The 24,456-nt window shown below is 40.4% G+C and overlaps 1 protein-coding gene across 1 annotated transcript; it reads right to left on the reverse strand.

The window, feature by feature from the left end:
• Positions 1 to 1,007: 1,007 nt before the first annotated feature.
• kiss1ra (KISS1 receptor a) lies at positions 1,008 to 20,201 on the reverse strand. The gene is made up of 5 exons (XM_084368167.1): positions 19,109 to 20,201; positions 15,601 to 15,725; positions 6,586 to 6,721; positions 6,234 to 6,472; positions 1,008 to 5,187 (listed from the first exon to the last, which is right to left on the reverse strand). Exons 1-5 carry the CDS (start codon positions 19,353 to 19,355, stop codon positions 4,807 to 4,809), a joined length of 1,128 nt encoding a protein of 375 aa, XP_084224293.1. The 5' UTR covers positions 19,356 to 20,201; the 3' UTR covers positions 1,008 to 4,806.
• Between the last annotated feature and the right edge of the window lie 4,255 nt (positions 20,202 to 24,456).

Here is a 24,456-nt window from a genome sequence, read left to right on the forward strand (position 1 = left end):
GGCAGCATCATCCAATCTGTGAAACCTCACGACATCCCAACAAAAAGACATATTCAACGACGTGCTCCATGACAACGACCAATAGGCAAAGTTGGGGAATCTGACAATGAACATGCGATACGGACTTATAACATGATATGATACAAAAGGTAAAAAGTACAAATAAATAAGCTACCATTCCTGTGAAAGATAAAGGAATTTCAGTTTTGATTTTATATAGATTTAAAATGTAGGTGTCGTCGGTGGAGCCAGTCATGTATTTGCTTAGTGCAGTCATAGTGATTCTTCCTCAGGCTAAGATTCGGGAGGGTTAATCTTGATGATGCTGTGCGAGCACTGAGCAATGCTGTCCCTTTTACACATGTACTATGCAAAGGTCAAGCGTGTGGTGGTCATTATGTAATAAAAAGGTGATAAAAACCCAGGTCTACTGCAGAGTCAACTCCCATTGTACACAAAAGCCTGATAGTAGCGGGTTTAAGCGAGATTTTTTTTAATCAGAGCAAAGGGGTAGTGTAAAAATCCCCTCAGTTAAATTGATATCATAAATCAGTGCACAATTAGCCTGACAACTGCTCTCTCATACATGATATTGCTTAACTTATTGTTAACCAAACAAAAGAAAGATAACAGATTGGAAGATTTCCCAGTATGATACCAGTAATAGAAGCTAAGGCTGCGCTGCACTGTTATACCTTGTGCTTGTCTTGTTGTACCCTTGTATGTATGTTGCTTGTATGTTTTTTGATTTATTTTGAATACAGTTGTCTATATGTCTAATATGGTACATGTAATGTTTTTATTTGTTTATTTTATATATTAATGATTATTTTATACTTATGTATACTTTTTTTTCAATTCTGTATTGATAAATTTAATAAGAATGGTCCTATCAAATACTAATAATAAGTACTTATATCGAAAAGCTTGTATTGGCCTCCTACAGACGTTTTGACTAGTAGAATCTAATGATTTATAATAAGAAACTCAGCCAGCAAGCAGACAAGTCCTTCTTTTTGTTTAATGGCCAACAAAAAAGAAAAGCATATTTTCCAGATGATTCACAGTGCAAATGTCAAGCATTAATTCAGATCAAATGCAGTCATGTATTCGCAGGATAATTTCATGATTGGCACCAACAAAATGAGTTTAACATTGTTCCCCTTAATTATTCCCTCCAAAGTTAACGTAATACAGACATGATTTCACATTAACCCTGAGAAATTATCACATCACCAGTGCTGGTAAAGTCGTTCTTGATCTTCTTGATTTAAAATGGCTTACCTAAACGTTTAAGGGTCACTTTATTTTACTCTTCAAGATTGAGGCTTAACTGAAGAAACAGCTGAACAACCAGAACACACATGTAGTATAATCACAATCTCTGAAAAAAAGCATAGGTACAAGAGCCAACTGTTAATGCAAAGCACACAACACGCATTTTACTGATGAAATTGGTCCTGATGAAGTTAAAACAGTCTCTATGGAAGAAACACAGCACAGTTCACATTCATTAAACAGCAATAAGCACTCATTAGCATTAAATGAACTAGTAAAGAGACTTTTTAGAGCAGCACTCAGACAGAAATAAACCCTTTTTACCGTGTAATTTATTCTGTGCTGAATTTTCTGATGAAACTTAGCGATGTTTCTTTTTGTTGACTGCCTTTTATACAATTATAATTATAGTTGTAAATATAGATGGAGCTCATATCACTTCCATCTTAAATAAAACAACTTGAAACCATTCCAATCAAATGAAACTTAGCGTGCTTTTTTCACTAAAAGTACAAATGTGTTTAACTGTGTGGATGCAAGACATATGTTGTGCTAAAAACTGTATTCAGAAGTAAAGCTACAGTTACATCTTGAAGGAAGTAACAACTGAAGTAGATGGGGACTAAAATGGCTCCGTACGAAAGCTCTCTACGAAAGCCCCCAAATAATCTGAAAAGGTGGTATTTCTAACCTTTTATTAGCAGAAATCGTTAAAGCGTACCCCGTCTAAAGTGTTTGCACGAGCTTGATCGCACGTTAAGGGTGTAAAAAAAGTCTGGACTGAATTTTCATTTTTAGGCAAACTTTTCCTTTAAGGTACATATAGTAGGCCAGTTAAAGGTTTCTCCACTTATGTTCAAAAAATGTGCTAAAATGTTTCTGTTAATGACAACTCTTGAGTACCTTTCTTGTTACCCATCTATGCCTAATTATGTCGACTCGGTTGGCTTTCCTTTCAGAACATGCTGATGTAATTTAAATGGACCCTGAAGACCGTAAAATCCTACAATATCTACAATTTAAATGAAAGCTGCATTAGCAGATTTTCTATGGGCCATAATTGGAGTTCTGATTTTGAATGTCACTGTGTGGGATGGATAGAAAAGGAGTGCATCTAGACACTGGAGAGCTGGCAGGGGCTTTGTAGACTTATCAACAATCATAGGCTGTATTTCCACCGCCAGGCAGCTGCTCTCTGAACAAGTTCGCCTCTAAATGCAGGGCACAGGCAATATGGGTCAGTTCCTCTATTTGAAATTCAGTCCATCTGACAAGACCCTGCAAGGCTGTTTCTCAAAGATGTCACACCTGGGTATACTAGGTGAAAGTGCATGTGCATGTCTGTGTATGTGCGTGCGTGTTTCTACAGTGTGTGTGCGTGTGCATGTGTTGTGGAAGGTGTGAATGTTTGTGTGTGAGACACAAAAGAAATGTAAACACTGTCTATGCTTCACCAGTCGTAACTCAGCTTCAGCCAGCTCCCACTCATCACACTTGGCAGCAGAGAAACTCCCATTCAGCTGGATGCTGGCTCTGTTTCCCTGGATTCTCACCAAACAGAACAGCATAAATTTAACCCTGTCGTACCCTGAGCTCACTGTTTCACAGCTGGTTGAATGTAGTAGAAAAGCAAACATCCTGTTCTTTTTTTTCAGGGGCAGGCTTCTGTCTCCATCTCTGTTATATACGACACCAGCAAAGAAAACATAACTTACATGAAAACATGACTGAGACAGCAGCTGCCATGCAAAAACGACCTTTGTTATAGATAGAGGACCGAAACTGCCAAAAGAAAAAAAGAAAAAAGGCTCAATAAATAAATAAATATGCCATTGAATACACAAAAAATAATAAAAAAATAAATGTAGGCATTAATATATTCATAAATGTATAAAATGTGACAGGAATTGATTTATTTACCTTTCCATTAATTTACAAATGTATTTACTTTTCCATTTAATTTTCAGATTTTTAAATTTATTTCATTTTGTTCATACTAATTTACTTATTTTTTAAATTTTGGCTGTTATACTCCTCCAAAGCTCGAGACGACTAAAGATGGTTATATGATTACAGAGTTGTTCATCTGCATTAAAAACACTGTGACATTATAACACCACATCCACTGAATTTGGCTTAACTTACATTTAACAACAGACTTTGGCTGACATGAGGATTCCTGGTCTTTATGACGACTTGGAATTCAACATGAACACTATTTACAAGTTGGAACTCTAAATTACAATAACTCCAATAAGACATGAATGCAGCATACATACAAAGCCAGAGCCAGACGGAGATTGGCTTACCTTTACATAAAGGCTGGGGATAGCGATCAATGCGAGATGGTGACTGCAGATTTGTGAAACTTACTGCACTGTTTCTTTATTGTGCACATAGTACAAACTAATTATGTTTTATTATCTGATAAAGCTAAGCTCTGGTTAGGATTAGGCACAAAAACACACGGTACATGACAGAGAAATCGGGTGAATTAGCTAGCTTGGCTATGTCCTAAATATTATGCCCACCAACATTTCTAAAGCTCACTAATTGACAAGTTGTATGTTTATTAAGGGTGTAACGGTGCATGTATTCGTCCATAAGTAAGTCCAATAACTTATCCCTGTTTTTAAGCAGCGTCTGGATTTGAAAGCAGACAGGGCCAAAGATATTACCAAAGTAGCATTTACACCCCTAATGTTTATGTATACTGTGTATGTATAGATGTGTTACTTTATGAGCTTTAGAGGTGCCGGTAAGCATATGTTCTTCCTTCTTCCAGTCTTCATGCTGAATTAACCAAATCTCCTCCTGATTTTAGCTTCATGTTATAGCGTTTAAACACGAAAGCAGTCACAATCTTCTCATGTAACACAAGAAAGACACCATAAATTCCTTCCTTTGAAACATGTAATAGAGTTAGCAGTTTCTGGCACAACAGATAGAGTATAGTGTATAGTGTCTCTTGTTGAATATCTCTCTTTCTCTATTTCTCTCCAGTGATAGGAGCAAAAGTCAACCCACATAAATGAGAAAAAAAATCATGTCCGTAGGCATCTATTCAAGAATATCATTTGTCCATTCGAAATGCACATTCAGCCTTCGGTCGTTTTCCAAAATAGTATATTATAATCTCATGTGTCTGAGAATACATATACGTTATAAGCTGTCCAAATGGCAGAATGTGCCTCATTGTGTACAGCTGTCCAGCTGTTATTTAGCTGTGGCGTTTGGCAGCTGACGTTATGTGTCAACGCTGCCTGTCCTTGGCAGTAGAACAGGTAACATATTGTGCCAAACACTGTTAGTGTCCATCCATATTATGAGTCTGTGTTTTCCACATCGATTCCTTAATTAGTCGTAGTCATTAACATAAACATAATGTGTCGGCCAAACGGAGTCTGTCCTTTTGAGATCAGCCAGTTGCTCTATTTAAAAATGTTTCAGTATTTTAATTTCCTTTTTCCAGCGATTGCCCTGGGTAAAAAATAATTATTCCATTCTTCCCATTTTTAATTCTCAGATTCAATTCAATGCGTTGTTATTGTTTCCTTCCTCCGCAGCAACAAACTTGATCTCAGCGTTGGCAGTCCTTGAAGCCATGCTGCTATCTCTGACCTTGTGCTTGAACAGAAATGGGAAGGTTTTCCTGAAGGACTTTTGGAAAGTAGCTCCCATGAAACCATAAACTATGGGGTTGACCGAAGAGTTGGCGTAGGACATGCAGTTGGCCCACGTCTTGATCTTGTATGTGGCGTAGTTGGGTCGGTAGTTTGGATAGAAAGACTGGAAGAGGGCGAAGATCTGGATGGGACCCCAGCAGATGGCGAAGAGGAGGACGATAACCACCACCATCTTGGACACTTTGCTCCTGATGCTGATAGTTCTCTCAGACAGGAGGTTGACCTGACGAGGCAAAGATGACAGGAGAGTAGTTTTATTAGGGTGTGTTCAGGACACAAAGCAAAGGGAATTTTCCCCATGTGTTATTTGTGTAATGTTGACCAGTGGACTGTTTGTGCAGTGTGTATTAAATCGCCTTAAACAGCCATGTTTGTGTATTGAAACAAATCTTTTTGGGCCATCATGCATTAATGAATAAAAATGAATGCATGAGTTGCTTTACATCCCGGCTCTGTTCTTAGGGGAATGGTGTGCCGTCGGTGCATGTCGCCATTTGCGTGCAGCTCGTCTGACTGATCTCAGAACTCAACAGGAAATGTCTCTTTTCATCTCCCTCCAGGTTCTCTCAATTCATACAGCCCCAGGCAAGAATTTACACTCAAGTAAAAACATTTACAATGAAAAAGATGTATATTTGTGTCATATGTATTTCGACCTGCAATTACTGATTATTTGGGCAAACTGGGGGCAAAGTAAATAAGCTATAAACACAATACTGACATATCATTATTTTAAAGTTGATTTACTGAACTTGCTAGAAAATAGGTACGAATTTATAAATCCAGCAGGTACAGAAATACATTATTTAGAGTGTGTTTCTGGCCATATGAAAATTTACTTTCCATTTAGCTCTGATTTTGGTCTCTACCAACTCCTGAGGGAAATATATGGCTGATTAGCTGCTAAATGCTCCACTATGTTCACCAGCTAGTCCCTAACTTTGTCTGAATGTCATTTGGTCTTAAGTGAAAAAGCCATATATAAAAAAAACTTTATAGAACTAAAGGCAACTGCAGAGCTGAGCAATAATTCTCTGTGGGTTTGTTATAGTGGCACCTTTTGCATTACACATAGTTACAGTGGTTACAGCTTCTTTAAAGAAAGGTGCTTTCAAAGACATTTTCAAAGACAGCCAGCTTTAAAAGCAAGATAACACCATAAAGGGACACTTAGTGGCACCACACAGACAAGTGACCTTTATAGCTTTTAATTAGCTGACAATTCGTAGCAGCGGCTCGCAGCCAAGTCGAGTCAAACCTTGTCCTTACCTGATAGTTGTTGTCTACGGGCTCTACAGTGGGCTGGCCAACCCTCTTCACCATCAGAGTGTAGCAGAAGGAGATAGTGAGGACTGGCAGCAGGTAGGCAGCAATAAACTGGTAGAGGATGAAAGCCCTCTCATGCGTCTTAGAGGGAAACCTCTCCATGCAGTACTGCCTCGGGCCGTACCAGTAACCCTCCTCTATACGCTGGTATATTAAAATCGGGGTGGACAAGATGAAGGAGCCTGGGCAGGACACGGACTGTGTTAGTTGAAGTGGTTTACATCATGCATGCTAATTCTCTGTGGAAAGGTGGAAGTGGAAATGAGAGTAATTTAATCAAACGAGCAGGACATACCAATCCAAATGCAGATGCTGACGATCATGGCCACTCTTGGAGTTCTGTGTCGGAGAGATTTCAGAGGGTAGACGGTGACGTAACAGCGATCTCCACTCATAGCTGTCAGAGTGATACAGGTGGCCTGGACCGTCACCTAGGAAGGGCAGTAAAAAATACACCTGATGTGTATGTATGATACGATGCTATGGGACACATTGTAGTTAAAATTTAGATTCCCTGTAAAATCAAAAAATAAAATAGATATTTAAAAGTTGACCACTGTTAGTGGTTTCCTTGTCAGTAGGAGATCCTTGCCAGCTGCCTGATGGGGCATGTGAAGCTCTCAACAGATACGACACTGGCCACTGGCAATTGGGAAGGAGTCAATCACCTTCTTTTAATTGGATTTACCCATGTTTTAAAAGCAGCTGATTTTATTTATACAGCCCAAAATCACAATCACAGGGTATGTAAGACAAAAAATGCAAAAAACATCAGGAAGAGTCCCAGAGGAGGGCTCTTTATTTTATCCTCCCAACTGCTCTGCTGACACAAGACTGTTTTCAGTTGAAACCCACATATCTGAGAATAAATCCAGCACTCCCTGTGAATAATCTGTGTTTAAAAATAGTCCATGTAGCGAGTATTAATGAAGTCCAACAGATGTAAAATGTCGGTGATTATTTCCAGCACCGCAAACTCAAAGCCAACGATAATACTTTTGCGAGAAAGAAAAATGCTCAACACTGTGCACAAGCTGTTTGAGTAAGCTGTTTTCTCAGAGGGACGATCACAAGCTTATGAAATCCCTAAATAGTCTGGGGTAATTTCATCAGAAGTGGTCCACCACCTTTCTAATGGTGTTTTGTGCATTCAGCCTCATACTTAATCACTAACCTCATTAAGAAGCAGAGAAGTTCAAGCAGCTTCTCTGGTCCTCAATAAACTTGCTTTATTTCCCATTCGCTCTCCAACTTGTCTGATGTTTTTTGCTAATGAGCTCCGGCGCTTTTAGACTAGAAAGCATGTGGGAAGGGAACGAGCGCGGGAGGAAACATGCTGAGCAACAGGAAGACGGGAAGCAGAGGGGAACCTGCGTCTGTGATAAGTATTTTCAATTAGCATATGAACAAATCACCCCATTTAATTTTTAATGGCGTTCGATGACGCTTGAGTCGATCACATTCGGGCACATCAAGAGAATGCTTATTAGAAACCAAAATGTGGAATTCATGTTGCAATAGACACGTTCACAGAATCCACTCTTCTCTGGTGTATTTCATCTCACATCACCTGCTGATAAAAACACTACATTTTACTCAAATCTCATACTCGTTTAGTTCCACAGTGCGAGAAGTCTCTTCATAGGCCTCTGTACATTGATTTTCAGTGGAGCAGTCCTCATCATATTTTCTTCACTTCAAAGGCCCTGCTGTGTTATACGCAGGTGAACTAATCCATACCGCTGTGAAATATGTGCAGCGGGGTGAGAAATGAGGGGTCAGAAGTTCACTCTATGCTCTTCTCCAAATAGGATCTAATTTTGTCCCTCTTATGTATCCGCCTCTTTCTCTGTTTCTCTCCCTCTACCTCTTATCTGTGACCGAAGCCAGCGCCCATTACCCTCTAGAGGTTTGGTGCCTCACATCAGTGTTTCAAAGCATGTGATGATGAGAGAGACAGAGAGGGGGTCGTGACGAGTTCAGTGTTGGTGCCACTGAGGAAGTGGGCGCCTTGATCCCTCAATTTTTAAGGCAGCTGGTGCATTAGGACCACACCACGCTGTTATCTTTAATGCATAATGTCAATTCAAAGGAACAGGCTTCAACATCGCAAAGAGAATATATTTAGATCATCTCATTTCTTTTAGTGCGCTGAGGAAATATAACCATGTTTTACAAAAGATGGACTTTAAGTAGCCAGAATAAATGCTGGTGGTGATATGTTTTTGCAAACCATGGATATGTGGCAACTTAACGTTCAGTTTTGTTCAGTTCAATCCGTAGTTTTATGTTGTGACAATGCTGCGCATGGTCGGGTTAGGTTTAGGCACCAAATACACTTTGTTGTTTTGGCTTAAAATGCCTATTTTGGTCACCAAAAACATGGTTGGAAATTGTACCGAGATCTCCTTAAAAACATCCATTGGTGTCACGCAAATATTGAAATGTTGGCAGCTTTCTCGCCTGTAACTCCACCACCACCCTCTCCAACCTCCAGGTAGAAAGCCAGGGCATGAACATGTAATGTGAACATATGACACAGCTTGCAGAAATGTCAATATTAACACATCAGTGGTTTGAAGAAAGGTTAACTGCCAACACATATCCTGCTGACTGGGCTGAAAATCTTCCCTAATACAGCAGGATGTAAAGGTCTAGTGAATTCAGCGGCATCTAGTGGGGAATTTCCAGACTGCAAACAAACTGAATAGCCCTCGCTCTTTTCAGATCCAGAGTTTGTTTTTTCCGTTTTGGGCTATTTTAGAAACAGACTCTGTGGAAGAGGATTTCAGGTGACTATACACTAATGAAGCCATAATTATGAATATTGTATTCCACCTTTACCAGTACATTTTCTTGGACCGTTTAAGGCTTGATAAGAGAATTTAGGGCAGTGAAATTTATGTTTGAGTCAATTTTCTGATAGGAGGAGCCCAGCAAGTAAACACATGTTGATTAGGTATAACATGGTTTCACAGATAATATATATAATCAGTAAATAGCAATACATGTTGCAAATGATCAAAATAATTTACTTCTGACTTAGTCTATTTTGGAAAATACACTATAATGACTGTAGTCCATGCTGACTATGCTTAGAATATAACGGGGGGAAACATCTAACCCTCCTACCAGTAGACACATGTTGAATCTGTTTGATCCACACAAAAACTGATGAAAGATAAATAACAATTAAGGGGAGGTTGCGTATGTGTGCTAGAGCTAGCCGGGCTAGTTGTTTCACACGTCATCCACTCCTTATGATAAGCTCGCAATAAGCAGTGTTCTAGTAAACAGCAAAATATCAAACTATATTCATTTTATTCTTTTGTTTTTAAAAAAAAAAATCTATTTTGGAGATCGGGTTGACTCACAGTCAAGCCTTTACTGTTAAGTGACATTGTGACGGTGTGAGTCCACGGCTTTTAAAGGCAATTCATGCACAATCCATCAGTCATAAGTTATTCAACAACAGCCCTATGTGCATTACCATCAAAATAATAAAGAAAATAAAAAAAGTAACATAGAATAATACAATAGAAAGAATAAAAAAGGATACTAGGATAAAAGTGTAGTCCAGTGGGGCTGCCACATTTTCCTTTTGATCTGTTACTGTTACTGTAGTTTATCATATGTAGCTTTGAAGAAAGGTCTGGTTTATTTATGCATGTTACTTCAAATATTCATTAAAAGTACTCGCTCACTCAGTCGATTGTTTCTCGTGGCTGTTTTTCTAATTAGTGTTCTAACTGATTTTATAGACATAAAATACTAAAGCTGGAGAGCTGGAGAGAAGCCGTCCGTGTCCTTCTCTCTTTGAAATCACCACCTATAACAGTAGCCCCCGTGATTTCTCCAGACAACGGCCCAGAAGTGAACCCAACTGTCGAATTGCAAAGAAAAAGCTCTTCTCACAGAACAGAAAAGAAAGGTGTAAGAGGTGTGAAAAGCAGAAATCTGCCATGTTTTCGTTTGGTGGAGCTGGAAGGTCCTTAAAGGTGTTGAGAGAAAAAACAGAGAAATAAAAGGAGAGAAGCAGCTCCTCACATTGAAAGAGACTTAAGGTACATGTGCTGTCTGTGTGTTTTTCAGTCATCCTACTCAGTGCATGTTAAAAATCAACCTTTACCAGGAACAAATGAAAAGTATAGCGGCTGTGTTGATTATACAGTATACCGAACGGCAGACTTTCTTTATTCTTGTAAACACGCTGGTGTTCATTTCATTTTCCAAGTAACACCTGTTTCAATAAATGTTGAATTTGAGATAGATTTGCACCAAAAGGAGAAAAACAGAACAACAGATGTGCCAGAAACCTTTTTTTTTCTTTTTCGTGATTGTTAGCTGTGTTTACTTACTTTGATCAGCATCTACTAATGTTGCAGTGAGCAGCACGCTAATCTAACATGGTAGGTGTTTGAAGCAGATTTTCGTTACACCATTGCTCTCAAACTCAAATGAGCTGGGGGGTCACTGCTGGTATTGTTATCTCGTAGGAGGGCCACTTCAGCGTTCCCGTACGACAAGAAAGTGCAATTTTCTAACACTTTAACACTTTTGTCCATATAAATAACTTAGTTAAAGTAAACTTGGCATTGAAATGCAATCCCTGAATACATTTGTACTTTAGCACATTTGCATTTCTCCTCATATTTTCGTCATACATAACAACAACAAAAAATGCAAACAGCAGTTTCTATCCATTTTTTAAGCTCACAAACTCAGCAACTCTTCTGTCACCTCGAATTTGTCAGTAATACCCCTGATGTAAATGGCTCGCTGTGCATCGTCGGTCCAGCCTGTGCATTCATCAGGCACCACAGAGTAAGCTTCGGGCTTTGTCCCGTAACTGTTCATAAATGTCACTTGATAACTTGGTAATACGCTCTGCCACTGTGTTTGCCAACAGAGAGATATTGTTGAACAAGCTCTTCTTTTCTGGGCATAGAATATCTGCGACTTGCAACATGTAATCCTTCAGAAACGGCCCTTCTGTGAATGGTTTTCCCGCTTTGACGAGTAATTCACTCACCACATAACTCGCTTCAGCTGCAGCATCTGCGACCTTCTTCGCTTTATGGAGAAGACCTTGTCGAGACAATAGTCCTCATTGTAGCAGCGTGGCTCATGATTATTTCCTTTAGAAAGACAAGTTTTTCCTTTCATATCAGGCAGACAGCATTTCCACTGACCTCCAAGAAAAAATATTGTATTTCCACCTGTCTTGAAACCGTCTGTGTTCATCATCCACTTTTCTTTTCGGTTTGGAAACAGACATCTTTGGTTTTCACAGCCAAACAAGTCTGACTCTGAGCCGGCTCTCTTCTCATCAAAAACTGCACAGACATGTGCGTCACCCTTGACATTTGCCATTACGTATTTTGGGTCACATGAAATACATTTTTTAAAATACAACTGTGCGGGCCAGTAATTGAGACCATTGAGAATTTGAGACCCCTGCTAGAAGAGGAGTAAAAACTCTCTTTGTGTATAGTGCTAAAGGACAGATCATTGAATTATTAAAAACTGAGTCTGTATAGACTTGAATAGCTGAAAATGTGTGTGGATATGGGGCTTTAACATTATTATATACGTAAGATACTCTTTAAATGATCAACATATAATATTACATATTAATTGGTGACTAATCTGTATATTATTAATTAGTTTACAAACGACACCGCAGGCTACTTGAACTTGTAATTTAATCAAATCACATTCATTCACATATATTTCAGTAAAATAAGTTTTGTAATGTGAAACAGCAGCAGTAGAGTAATCTGTCATGTAATATTGCTTCAACAGAGACTGATGATGAGGGTAAACACATCAGGGATAGTTCACTTCACTTGCTGTTTTCCTTTGGTTTTCACTGAACTGAGAACATTTTGAAATACTGCTGGTGGTTAATGGTCCGAATTTCTTTGGAAAGAGCGGTCGGGTCTGATGTCTCATTATAATCATACAAACCTAATTACCCTTCTCTGGTGCACATGTAGGATTCCATTCATAGAAACTGATTAAAATGTTTTAACACCATGTATGCAGGGCTGAGTAATGAAAGGCAGAGAAAATGATTGTGTTGAGACAGAAAACTGAAAAAGCTACAGGAGAGGTGAGCTTGTCAAGCAATTACTGTTTCCACTTTTCCAGTGAGAAGGTTCAGGCTCAATTTTAGTCAACAGGAGGCATTGATTCATTATTCATCTCCAAAAGGTGTCCAGCTGACCACTTTGTTCAGATTTTGTTGTTGTTTTGTAGAGTACAGTCATCATGTCAGTCTGTTTTACGACTGGTCTTAACAAGAAGGCTTAAGCATCAGTGTAACTATCTGGTCGGGCGTTCTAAGTTTAAGACCAGGTGTAAGCCCCGTAGGTGCAAGTGGACCCTGATGTTTCCGTCAAGATCCAAGCACTATTCCCTAAGAAATTAACGTAAATTTCAAAGAAAAGTACAACTATCTTAAAATACTAGAGAAAGTGCATAAAAAATTCCTGGATCCATCCCTGTATCCGGATTTGCACCAAAAGTTAATGGGGTCTGTTCTTGGCTGAGGCACATCCTCCATCCAAGGTTTGTGGAAATCTGTTCAGTAGTCTTTGGTGGAGGAAATACGTGGTCAAGTTAATTAAAAATGTTTTTGGCCTTTCCACCTGATCTTACACTGACATTTGACTCTTTCATGCTCAAATTATACAACTACACAGTCATTATGAAAATTGATGAAAATTGATTTTTTTTAAGCCTCACAGGTCGCCTCCTCCTCCCCTCTAGCTTCATAATGAATAAAGTACACTCGGAACCTCCAAACAAAATATAAAATTAATGAAATTCACTGCATGTTTCAGTGTTTTTTTTCCTCCCTGGGACATTTCTGTTTTAGATTGTGCATCGCTTGACAGGTTGCTTATTAACTAAACATGAGCTATCGCATTCCTCCCACTTTTAGACCCTCAGTGACAGCTCAGGCTTTTCAAGCTGGGTGCTAATTGAGCATTTTTGAGAGTAGTTCATAGTTATTAGAGCATAGTTAAGTGTAATTACAGCGTTGCAGAGATACATTGCGTTTTAAGATCGGAGCTTCTTGCCCACTCATTGTCACGCTCCTGGCATTTCAGGGTGTTTTAATTGGCTTTCCTCTTCGAATAAGCTGCATCGGGTCAACAGGTTGTGGCCTGTGCTTGGCTTCTTGTTTATGATGCATTTTTAACAAGGGAGAAGGAAAATGTGTTTTGCGTTGTTGTACTCATGATTAATGGTATCTCCTGTCACTGCAGGAAAGGGAGCAGGGGAGTAGAGTAGGCTTACATCTCTGTCTTCTGGCCCCTTCACTGCTGTTTTCTGTCCATCCACTAGATTCTCTCAGACTTTCTTTCCTTCTCACATCACCTGACTGCCCCGCTCGTCTACACACCTGTTCACATCTCCCTCCCCTGCAGTTGTCTGTCCTTCCTCGCCCAACTGCTTCTCATTTCCTCTTCAGCTGCAGGGACACTTACCTGGCTCATTCCCACTCATACTTCATCCAACTTGCAACTTTGCTTTCTTGCTTTATGTTTTTGTTTCAGGCTCAGTCACCTAAACCTGCCTGCCTGCCTGCTGGTACAGATACCTGTCTGGGTTACACTTTCCAAGAACGAATGCGGCACTGGCTGCTAACGTCAGGTGACCTTTCAGGCTATCAAACACAGTACACTCTTTGGCTCTTAGATATACAGTATATTATGTTTGACCAGGTGTTTCAGGTGACTTGTTGCAGGGTTGGTTTCTTGCACTCTCTCTTTCTTTCTATAACGTAACTGTAAAGATGCGCTGGTACCTGGTAGCACCAATGTCGGTACCATTAATCTGAGTTTGGCACCCAACCCTCAAGAATTATCGTCAAGTCATCGAAGCGTTTTAGCATCTTTCAGCTCATTGTTTTGGTCTAACGGCCCACAACTTTTCATCAACCCAGTTTCCAGGATGAGCGGGCAGTTTCGTAAAAAGCTCTGCAACAAACAGCAAGCAGTCAAAGTAAGTGACTAGCTGGGGAACATAGTGAAGCATTTAGGAGCCTGATATTTCCCTCAGAAGTTGGTGAGGTCCAACGGGAATAAAAGGGGAGTAAATACTGGGCCTAAGCTGGAATTTTGCATCCTGAAAACACACGTAAAGTCTCTGTGAACCTATGCGGAGAAAAGGTGTTATGGATTACTGCAACTCATCGAAGATCAGACCTTCTAAGTGTAAAGCAAGAATTGATCAACCTATGTGTCAAGCCAGTTGAGTGGTAGATTCGGGTTCAAGACAAAAACAATCGTAAACACAAGAATAAAAGAAACAGCGGTGCAAACACATTTGATGCTGGCGTGCATTTTGGAGTAGCACAATTCCAGATTTAAGGTTGCAGACACAACTCTGTGAAATTATGTTGCTCTGAATGTTGGATGTATAAGTTAGCATCTGATACCATGTTCACAAGTGTCAGTGATGTCTTGCTATAAGCTTTTTTTGTCCATCATGGTTTGCTTTCAGGTGGCGTCACAAAAAGTTGTCATCCCACTAGTGGTGCTTTGACTGCCGGTAAATAAAGTTGAAACTAATTGAATAACTGTATGAGTGCAGTGGCAAGACATAAAGAAATTAGCGCTGCCTCAACGCTCATTATTCTTGCTCTCGACACAGCAGCACACCACCGTAACGGCATCATGCGTGGAGGGTTGAATGCTCCCTAAATGGTTGGTGATGATTAACTGGGTCAGGTGGTGGCATACATCTAAATATTTCTTTCTGATCAATGTCCAGCTTGTAGAAACACACTGTATTGATCTCAGTCACGAATGCTGTTCCTCCCGTGCTTCTCCTCCTGCCTTTCTCTTCTGTTGCAGTTTGATTATAGCTTGGACATGCTTTTGTGTCACTTTAAACTCTATTTTGATGAATCCACTGTCATCAACTGCCTACTGTGTAAATGAAACGTCTCTCACTTTAAACTCTTTTGAAAAAAACAGATGGAAAAGCAACAATGGCTCCTTTTCAGTTGAAGCTCTCTCGAGACAGTTCTCTCAAAGGCCGGGCTGTCGGCCTCCTACAGTGGATTAAAAAGATTGGATTTTCTGTGACGCACAGTTGAGTTATGAAACGAGTACACATTGAGCTGCTCCTGGTGGAGAGAATTGGATTGTATCAAAGTCCTAAATGTCAACACTGTAAGCACATTTATTGAGCTTTCAGCTCTCTTTGTAACAAGCACAGATAAATGACACATTCTGAGCCGAGAAAAATGTAATTATGTGATAAGATTTAAAAAGGTAAGTTGTGTATTTACCTGCTGTAGAAAGGCAACAAATTTGCACATGAAGTTGCCAAAGATCCATCCAGGGAGAGGATAGAGGGTGGCAGTGAAGGGGACGCAACACACCAAGAAGATGATGTCGGTGGCAGCCAGGTTCGCTGCACAGAGACAAAACAACACACAGGATGTTTCACGTTCACTCTACAGCACCGTGTTTTACAGAAAGTGTATCTAAGATTGTGTCAGACTAATATCACAAGTTTTTCATGATTTTAAGAGAAACGTCTAACCACCATCCAAGCACCAGAAGTAATAAGCGAGAGATCTTCTGACAAAAATGGGTACACTGCGTTATACTACATTTAATGTATGTGCGGGCTTAAGGACACCACATTACAGTTAAACCAGTTAATCGATTCTTCAATAGTTGATCAACAAAAATAAATCAGCAACTATTTCAATGGTAGCTTAATCGTTTAAGTCTTTTTTTAAGTGAATATGCCAAAAATAAATCTTAGGTTCGGGCTTCTCAAATGTAAATATTTACTGTTTTTCTTTTTTTGACGCAAAAATTCCTTTAAATTAAACAACAAAATACAAGGTTTTTCCATGCCCTCTGGAAGCATCTTCTGATTTAATCGATAGGATGACATTTTTGTCTGTGCCTCACAAAAAAGTAAGCAACGCCGGTACAATCTGATCCAATCCAGTGCAACTCCCATGAAGTATATATACAGCCCAATCAGCAGAATAAATGTTGGCGATGCACATTTCAGCAAACCGCAGTTATGTTGAAAACTCTACATTTCTTAATGCTGCAACATAACATTTCTTCAATCTTCAATTCATAAATGTTTTAGGTTCAATTTTCAATTTTATGTTGTGACAAAGCTAGGCTTGTCTGGCAAGGTTTAGCCACAAAAACACTTGGTTAGGGTCAGAAAGGGATCATGTTTTGACTTAAAACACCTATGTTCATCAACAAAAACAGGGCTGGAAATTATCCCAAAGTCAAATTTAAAAATATCCAGTGGTGTCACTCTTACAAATGTTGAAACGCAGTCTTGAACTGGGCTTGTAACTCCACCACCATCCCCTCCACCTCCAGATGTGAAAGTCAGGTCATAAACATGTAAAGTGAACATGATATGACACTTTTTGTGCAAATGTCAGTACGGTGCGTAGCCTGTGACACAGTGTTTTGAAGAAACATTAACTGTCAACAATTTATTCTGTCAACTGGACTGAAATATCACCTCCCATTAGTTTATGATGTTTAGTTTTGTGCAAACTGTGTTCATTCAACTTGGTGATTGAAGGTTTCAAGGTAAGAAAAGGTAAATTCTGATGTCAAGTACACTTCAGCATCTGTTTACTTGACGATGTGCTGCTGGTGCTTCAGAAAATCAAAGCCCACAACTGTTGATTGACTGATGGCAGGATGTACAATACACCTACACACACAGACTCTCACAAGAATATAAAATGCTTCATTTAAATACACATTGCCAACCCGGTACCTTCTTGTAAATTCTTGTCCGACAGCACAGTGGCAGTGATAACCTCAGCAATCCGATTTTGCTTCCTTTATTTTTATGTTTAATCTGTCATTCTGACAATATTGCCGCACACTGGCTCCTATTTGTTTTACTGGATGATCTAATCACATTGTAGTAGCTGGATCATTACGTTGAAAGGGTTGCCAGATGGTGCACACGCTAACATAATGTAGTTGAATATTAAACAGTTTCAATGCCCTGGCCCTGGGATATCATCATCCATCCAGATCAAATTCTAGTCACACACACGATGCAATATGCAAACACAGTCACAAATGGTAAACCATCAGTTGCACTCCTTCTTTCCCTCATTTACACATGAAGAGGTGAGCTCATTTTCACATATATGTATGTGACATGCATTTCTTTTTGTTTTAAGTCTTATCTTCTGTGGACCTCACCTAATCAATCACCTTCGAGACAGTTGACGTCACCGCTACATCAGACGCGTTGTAATTGATTTCAACAGCAATAATCAATCATCCCAACTTCAAGTCAACCACCACTGAAAAACCAGTGGAGACATGCAGCAGCCGCACGATCAATTACTTTGTGCTGTTGTCTGTCTTGGCCAGGACTCGTCTGAAAAAGAGTTTCTTAACCTCAGTGGGACCTGAGGCGCTCTTTTGATTTATCGTATTTTCTTTGATATACCTGAGATCAATGAAATCCCCGGACAACATCTGTAAGTGCTTTTCCATTCACCATCGCAGCACTAAAAAACAGTCGATGAAAGTTCATGCGTTTCTTGTTTGAGCACATGAGGCTGAAGTGCACGACTACTCATGTGCTGAATGGGATGAAAAGCATCCATCTTCCTCCAGGGGAGTTTTAATTTCTCTCTGCACTCCAAACACAAGGCGCATCTATTATGTGTCTTTCTTTTGGCGAGGAATGCGTCATACTTGGCGCTAATCTGCCGTAAGTGTCACGGGTTGAATACTGTGTATAATCAGCCTTCCCATCAGTGGTTCACTACAGTGAACAGTGAATCACAGAGGAAGACGATGAATGATGATGCATATTTCTGTCACAGAAAACGAGTTGTATGTGTCTGCGGTGGACGTTGGAAAACACTTGTTAACAATTCTTCCATTCATGTTGAGCTTTAGCAGCGCGACGACAGTGAAAGTCCATGCAAATATCCATCAGCCAGAAAATGGAAGTTTGATACGTGAACACTATTTATTCAAGTGTAGTTAGTAGTTCTGCCTGCTTCCTGATCAGGATCCACAATGAGGATATGGAGGGTAACGATTCTGTGAGAGCTGTCTCTGAGCTGTATTCTGTTTCTACTCAATACTAATACTGTCAATAACGCGATAAAAAGCATCAACATAGATCCTGTTTGGTAAATGCATTTCTGTAGCTCTTCTCCAGTTGACTGACTTGTCACATTCACACATTCACAAAGACATTCATACACTGATAGAAGAGGCTGCCATGCAAGGTGCCAACATGCTCATCAGGAGCCATCCGCCCATACAGCCAAACACAAAAATAACTGCCAGGGGAGGATCCCCCTGGACCCCCTTTTACAGTAGAGACGCCCCTCGCCGCACAATTGCAAAAAAGGGACAAACAAGCGATGCATCTTTTAAACTCTGATCTCCTGAGCTATAGAAGAAGAAATTAATCATTCCAAACACCTCTGGCAGATAATTTCATCTGTTTAGAATTTCTCACGTCTTTGAAACAATTTTTGATTCAGGACACATCTGAACACCTGACACTTCCTCTTATGTTAACCTGTAATCAACATGGACATTCTTGCACATAGCCGTGTGCTAATTGGGCAAATGGAGAGTGAAGTTCAGGTCTTTTGAACCCTCTGTTGGCATGCAATGAAACACCACCGAAGAGATGAAAGAGACCTAGATCAAATAACTATACGATGCATCTGAAGTTGAAGCACTGGGCGTTCGTGATCATGTATACATCCTCGCCTGCTGATCTCCAGGATGTCCCGACACTTGACTCACCTATGTAGAAGTTGGTCGCCGTCCTCATCTGCCTGTGTTTGGAAATGACATAGATAACCAGAGAGTTGCCCACCAGTCCGACCAGCATGATGAGAGCGAAGAAGAGGGGGACGAGCCAGGCATCTGTGAGGAAGGGGTGCTGCTCTCCTTCTTCCTCCTCCTCGCCGCTGTCCCCGCGCTTTCCCAGAGAGAGGTTGGCCTCAGAGCCGTTGATCCAGACCTGCTCGGTGGAGTTCCAGGAGTACATTGTGACGGGATGGGCAGGAGGATTGTAAGGGACTAAGTGGTGTGTGTTAAGAGAGCCTTTGGTGCCCTCTGGTTAAAGAAAGGAGAGAGTAGAAAACGGAGAAAGGAGAGGGAAATATGGGCAAAAAGGAGAAAAGTCAGGCGAGGGATATTAAGTTGACAGGTAGCAAGAGGGAGTGATGGATACGAAGCTAAGAGGTAAGTGGAAAGATTTGGGAAGGAAAGAAGCGGCAAAAGAGAGCAGGGAAAAGTTTGCAAGACGAATGAAAAGGTGGAAGGGGACAGACACAATGAGACAAAGATTCCTTGAGTTGCGGAGAGGTGTTCATTTCTTCGCAGCCCGAAGCAGAAACGTAACACAGAAATTGGTCACGGGTGGATGAATAGAAGGAGAACGAAAGAGGAGATGGCGCTTCTTTTCTTTAGATCAGGTTGGATGAAAACTGCCGCCCAGCAGAGCTGTACCGCATGCTGTGTGCACGACTTGCAGGATGAGCAAACCTCAAGGCAGCCCTGGGACTTTGTTCACAAGGAGCAGACTGTGTGCTGAGAGAAAAAATCATCCACTGTACACGCAGCTTCCTTTTGTTTTCACCTCTCTTTGCTCCACTGCTGTTTATCTCCATCTTCAAGCATGTGCCCGAGTCCTAACCTTCCATTCACGGCTTTTTGTTTTGGAGGACAGAGGAGTCACTTGATTAAAAGAAAAGAAATTTGCTCTACAACCTTGACAAAAGTAGACACAAAGCTTTGTATTATAGAAACAATAAAAAGAAAACCCTCAGGCATCGTCCATTGTTCATTCTCCGAGCACAGCTGTAATTTGTTTCTCGCCGAGAACAGCCTTGACTTTACCAGAGCGGAGAGCAGAGAGCGAAGGAGATGCTGAGGGCTTTATACGAGAGAGAGCGAGGACACACAGAGGCAGTGGGGAGAGGAGGCACACACACGCACACACACACACACTAACAGAGTGAGTCTGAATGCACGTGGGCTACAGCATGATTCTGGGACAAATAGCTGATGTCAGGGTCTCCTAGCAACATTATCCCTCAATCCATTTTTCTGCCAAAAAAAATGTGGCCCCCCAAAAAAACACACTCTCTCTCTTTCTCTCTCTGTTTTTTCATTCTGCTCCACAGGGAACCATAACATAACTCCTGCAGCTCACATGGAGAACATGGATGACATACCTCCACACAGACACAGTGCAGACAGGAAATGTCGACTGTATCACTGACAAGCTTCCTGATTTTAGCGAAATAAAACAAACTACCAACACGACATGTACCAATAAATACCAGCATGTAGCATAGAAAGATGTAAAGGATAATAATTTCTGTGTGTAGGTCGACTTTGCCTGATTTTACCTCCACACCTGTCATGTATCTGTTTACTAAGCCCACCCCTGTTCCCTATGTGCGCCGCCATACTGCTGTGATGTCATCTGTGTTTATGTCGGTGAACTCAGGCCATGCGGATCTCGCCCGAGTTTCCAACATGGATGAACGTTAAATTGCACTTTTCCTTGTCAGAGGCTGTTTCTGGGTATGATGTCACGCACCATTCCTCCTTACACAGTCTGCTTTCCCTCCACACCTGCACTGCATCTCCTTTATTAGACCCTCCCTCTTCCCAGTGTTTTTCCAGCCTATCAGCCTCTTTGCTGTTCCTAGTGTTTTTCAATTCATTACCCTCACCTGTGTTTCTCCACCTCACTCCACCTGCACCTCATCCTCTATTAGTTTTTTATATACCGGTCTTTCAGCCCTTTAGTTTATCATTTAAATCCAGTCTTTAGTTCAGTCTTTGTTGAGTGAATGTTGAGTTTCCCTGAGCCTGCTGTTCTGTTTCCCTGATCTTCTTCATGTTTGCCTGCTCCTCTCCTCATTATGCCTTTATCCTGAAAGAAATGTCATGGGTCCACCTTCTCTGCTTCATCGCAACAAACCATCGATAACTTCACCCAAACAAACAGAAACTACAACACTAATGAGTCCTCCAAAGAAAACACCAAAGTGCATGCTTCCCCATGCAAATGAAACATTTGCATACGTACATTATGCACACACTAACAGGCCAACATGTGCTGCCTCGAGCCAAGACAGCAGATGCTGTTCGCTAACCGCCTGCAAGATCCTTAAACCTAGCCAGAAGGAGAGTGAGTAACTCATGCAAGCCCACCTGATGCAGAGCAGAGCGGGGAAGGTAGGACTTGTCTCATGTCTGGGACGACTGAGGTCCACCCACTGAATTATTAATACACCTTCAGGAAGGAACCTGTAGCGGTTGTGATGGATAGAGACAGTCTCCGTTCTCCATCAGCCATCGTCAGCAGGTAAGTTTTGATTGACAGCAACTGCTCTACTATTGGGCTTCTTCAAAGCCTTGAGAATCTCCAAATCTCAGGATGGGATGGCTGGTTTATGACAGCTTCCTACACATCTCCCAACACACTGAAAGGACACAGCTCACCTAAAAATGAAAATTCAGCTCTGTTTTGCTGTGAAGCCCCAGAAATGTTTTGACTGACTTTCCCTCAACATGGTGGTGAGTAGATAATGACTGGATTTTCACTTGTGGGTGAACTACAGTCTGCTGTCTCTCCATCTCCATTTTGATTTTTTTTTTTTCCTAAATCATATTTTTTAATAGTGCTCCACAGGGAATATCGATCAAACTGGTGTAGGCTTTCAGTAAGATATTTAAATGTATTATATTTATTCAATTCTATTTTTTTAGTCGAAGGAATATCAATCAAACTGGTATTGGTTTATTCATGGTTAATAAAAAATGCTTTCACAGTTTTTTCTGTGAAGTGATGCACGACTTGCTGCAGTCTCCAGATGCAGGATAACAGTCAAAAAAACTGTCCAATCAATTAATTTCCTATCAACCCATATAGCAGCATGTTTTCTCCTTTTCATTTTTAATTAGCCAGAGTTAACATTGCTTAATTTTCCCCTCACCCATGTCAAGAGGAGGTCCTATGATGCAAATTTCCCTATTCTGATTGTCACCAACACACCAGGCAGCACCATGCCCTCTGGAAGAAGAGAGCGTGAATAATATAATAGAAACAACAAGTTCTCACTCACAACTTTTCAAAACAACAGCTTGGTCAGCGGCCTTCAAACTATGATGCTCTACTTACCTGTCAAATGTCAGCTTTGCACGTGATGGGCTCTGCAGTCACCTTGGCAATATTGCAGCGCCGAAGTCACGGCCCTTCCAATAAACCAATGGGAAAAGTCAGGTTTTTCACTTTCAGATTCTGAACTACAAAATGTTGATGTTCTACTTTGGAACGATGATTTCATTCAGCGGTACGTTTGTCACGGAACTGTTAATTATTATTATTTTTTCCATTGGTTAATGCGTCATTCAAAACAAAAGGCAATCATGTTAGAGTGGCAGTAATCAACTGTAGGAACAATGAGACCAGACAATCGCGGGTGAAGTGGAGCCTCTCGTAAAATCCGGTAGGTGTTTTGTACTGTACAGTACTGTTCAACAACTCACTAATTGTTTGTGCTGTGTGACAGAGGAGAACAATACGTGTTTTCTGGCATTTTCAACTCATTTAGTGCAATGATGTAAATGCATGGAAGCAAATAAGGGTCATCAACATTTTGGGCTCGTAAAACTTATATATTATTATATATTATTATAATAATTTCACAGCCTGCAGTTGTGTAGCGCTTAAAGTAAGGATTTAGTTTGTGGATGTGTAATTAAGTATAGCAGCTGTCGAGATATTCTGCACGGTGTGAAAGAGTTTTGTAGCTGTAGAAATGTCTCATGTAGGTGTAATTACAATTTGTGCAGGAATATTTTCATAAATAAGATTTTACAAAGTCTGAGAGACAGACACGCAAATTTAAAATCTACGCATGCAGCAGTGAAGTTACAAGCTACAACCTACGACTAACGGGCACAAATAGAGAGCAGCAGCAAGTTTTTATACACTCTTTGAAGTAAAGGTGCTAACTATAACCATAAAGGGTTCTTCGGCTTGTCCCCATAGGAGAACACTTTTTGGTTTCTGGTTGAACCCTTTCATAGGGTTCTACCTGGAACCATACATAAAGGGTTACACCTAGAACCATCTGTGAAAGGTTCCACCTAGAACCCCCTATGAGAGGTTCTAAAGAGAACCCTTCTATGGTGTAGCAATTCCACCCAGAAACCTCTCTGGGAGTTCCATCCAGGACCTTTCCACCTTCTAAGGGTACAAAAAAAGCAAGAAACAAATGCAAGCATTAAAATAGTCCACCCTCCAAAATAAAAATCATTAACTAGATTCAAGTTTGCTGAAATAAGATATTAGATTAGATACATTGATTCTCTGAAGGTTCTGGTCTTCTGTCACTTCAGTCGAGCGTCTAGTATCAATTAATACACAGGTATTAAGCCCTTCAGGAAGAACCCTTATACAGTATATAAGAGTGTAGGCTAGCTGGTTCCCTCGTCAAAAGGCTGACTATAAGATCACACACACACAGACAAGCTCAGACCAAATCTTGTCGTTTTCTTAGGGCTAAAACTAGCAGACATGTCTGATGGCAGAGCGAGCACTCAGTGTGCTTTCAGGTTGGACTTTTCAGTCGTCCAAAAAAAACTGTGTTGAAGAGCAACGTGATTATAGGCCAGAGAAAGAAAAGCAGTAGTTCAGTCATGTTGTTGGAGGTATGATTTGGAAAAAGATGGAAAATACTGCTGTTATGCTTCAAAGATGGATTGATGTTCACACCAGAAAATGTGTGATTTCCTTCAACTATGTGGCAGTTAAATATAAAACTGTGAGGCTACGTGCAGTGTGTGTGCGATTATGTCTTTGAAACAACAATTCCAGAAACACACACAAACAGAACAAGCTATTCCAATAACAGTTCAATGAAAAATGTCTACAAGGTGCAAATACTATTCTGAAAAAGTATTATTAAAAAGTAGTTTGAAAGAAAAATTGAAAAAAATAAAAAGCCCATAAAGGGATGACAGTCCTAACCTTGTATAAATATAGTTTTTTAAAGATCCACGTTTGACAATACAGCATAAAATATCATGAAAAACAGAGGTCCAGAGACCACACATTTAAAACA

Source organism: Pagrus pagrus (genome assembly GCF_965226575.1).
Source record: "Pagrus pagrus genome assembly, chromosome: 12".
NCBI lineage: Eukaryota > Metazoa > Chordata > Actinopteri > Spariformes > Sparidae > Pagrus > Pagrus pagrus.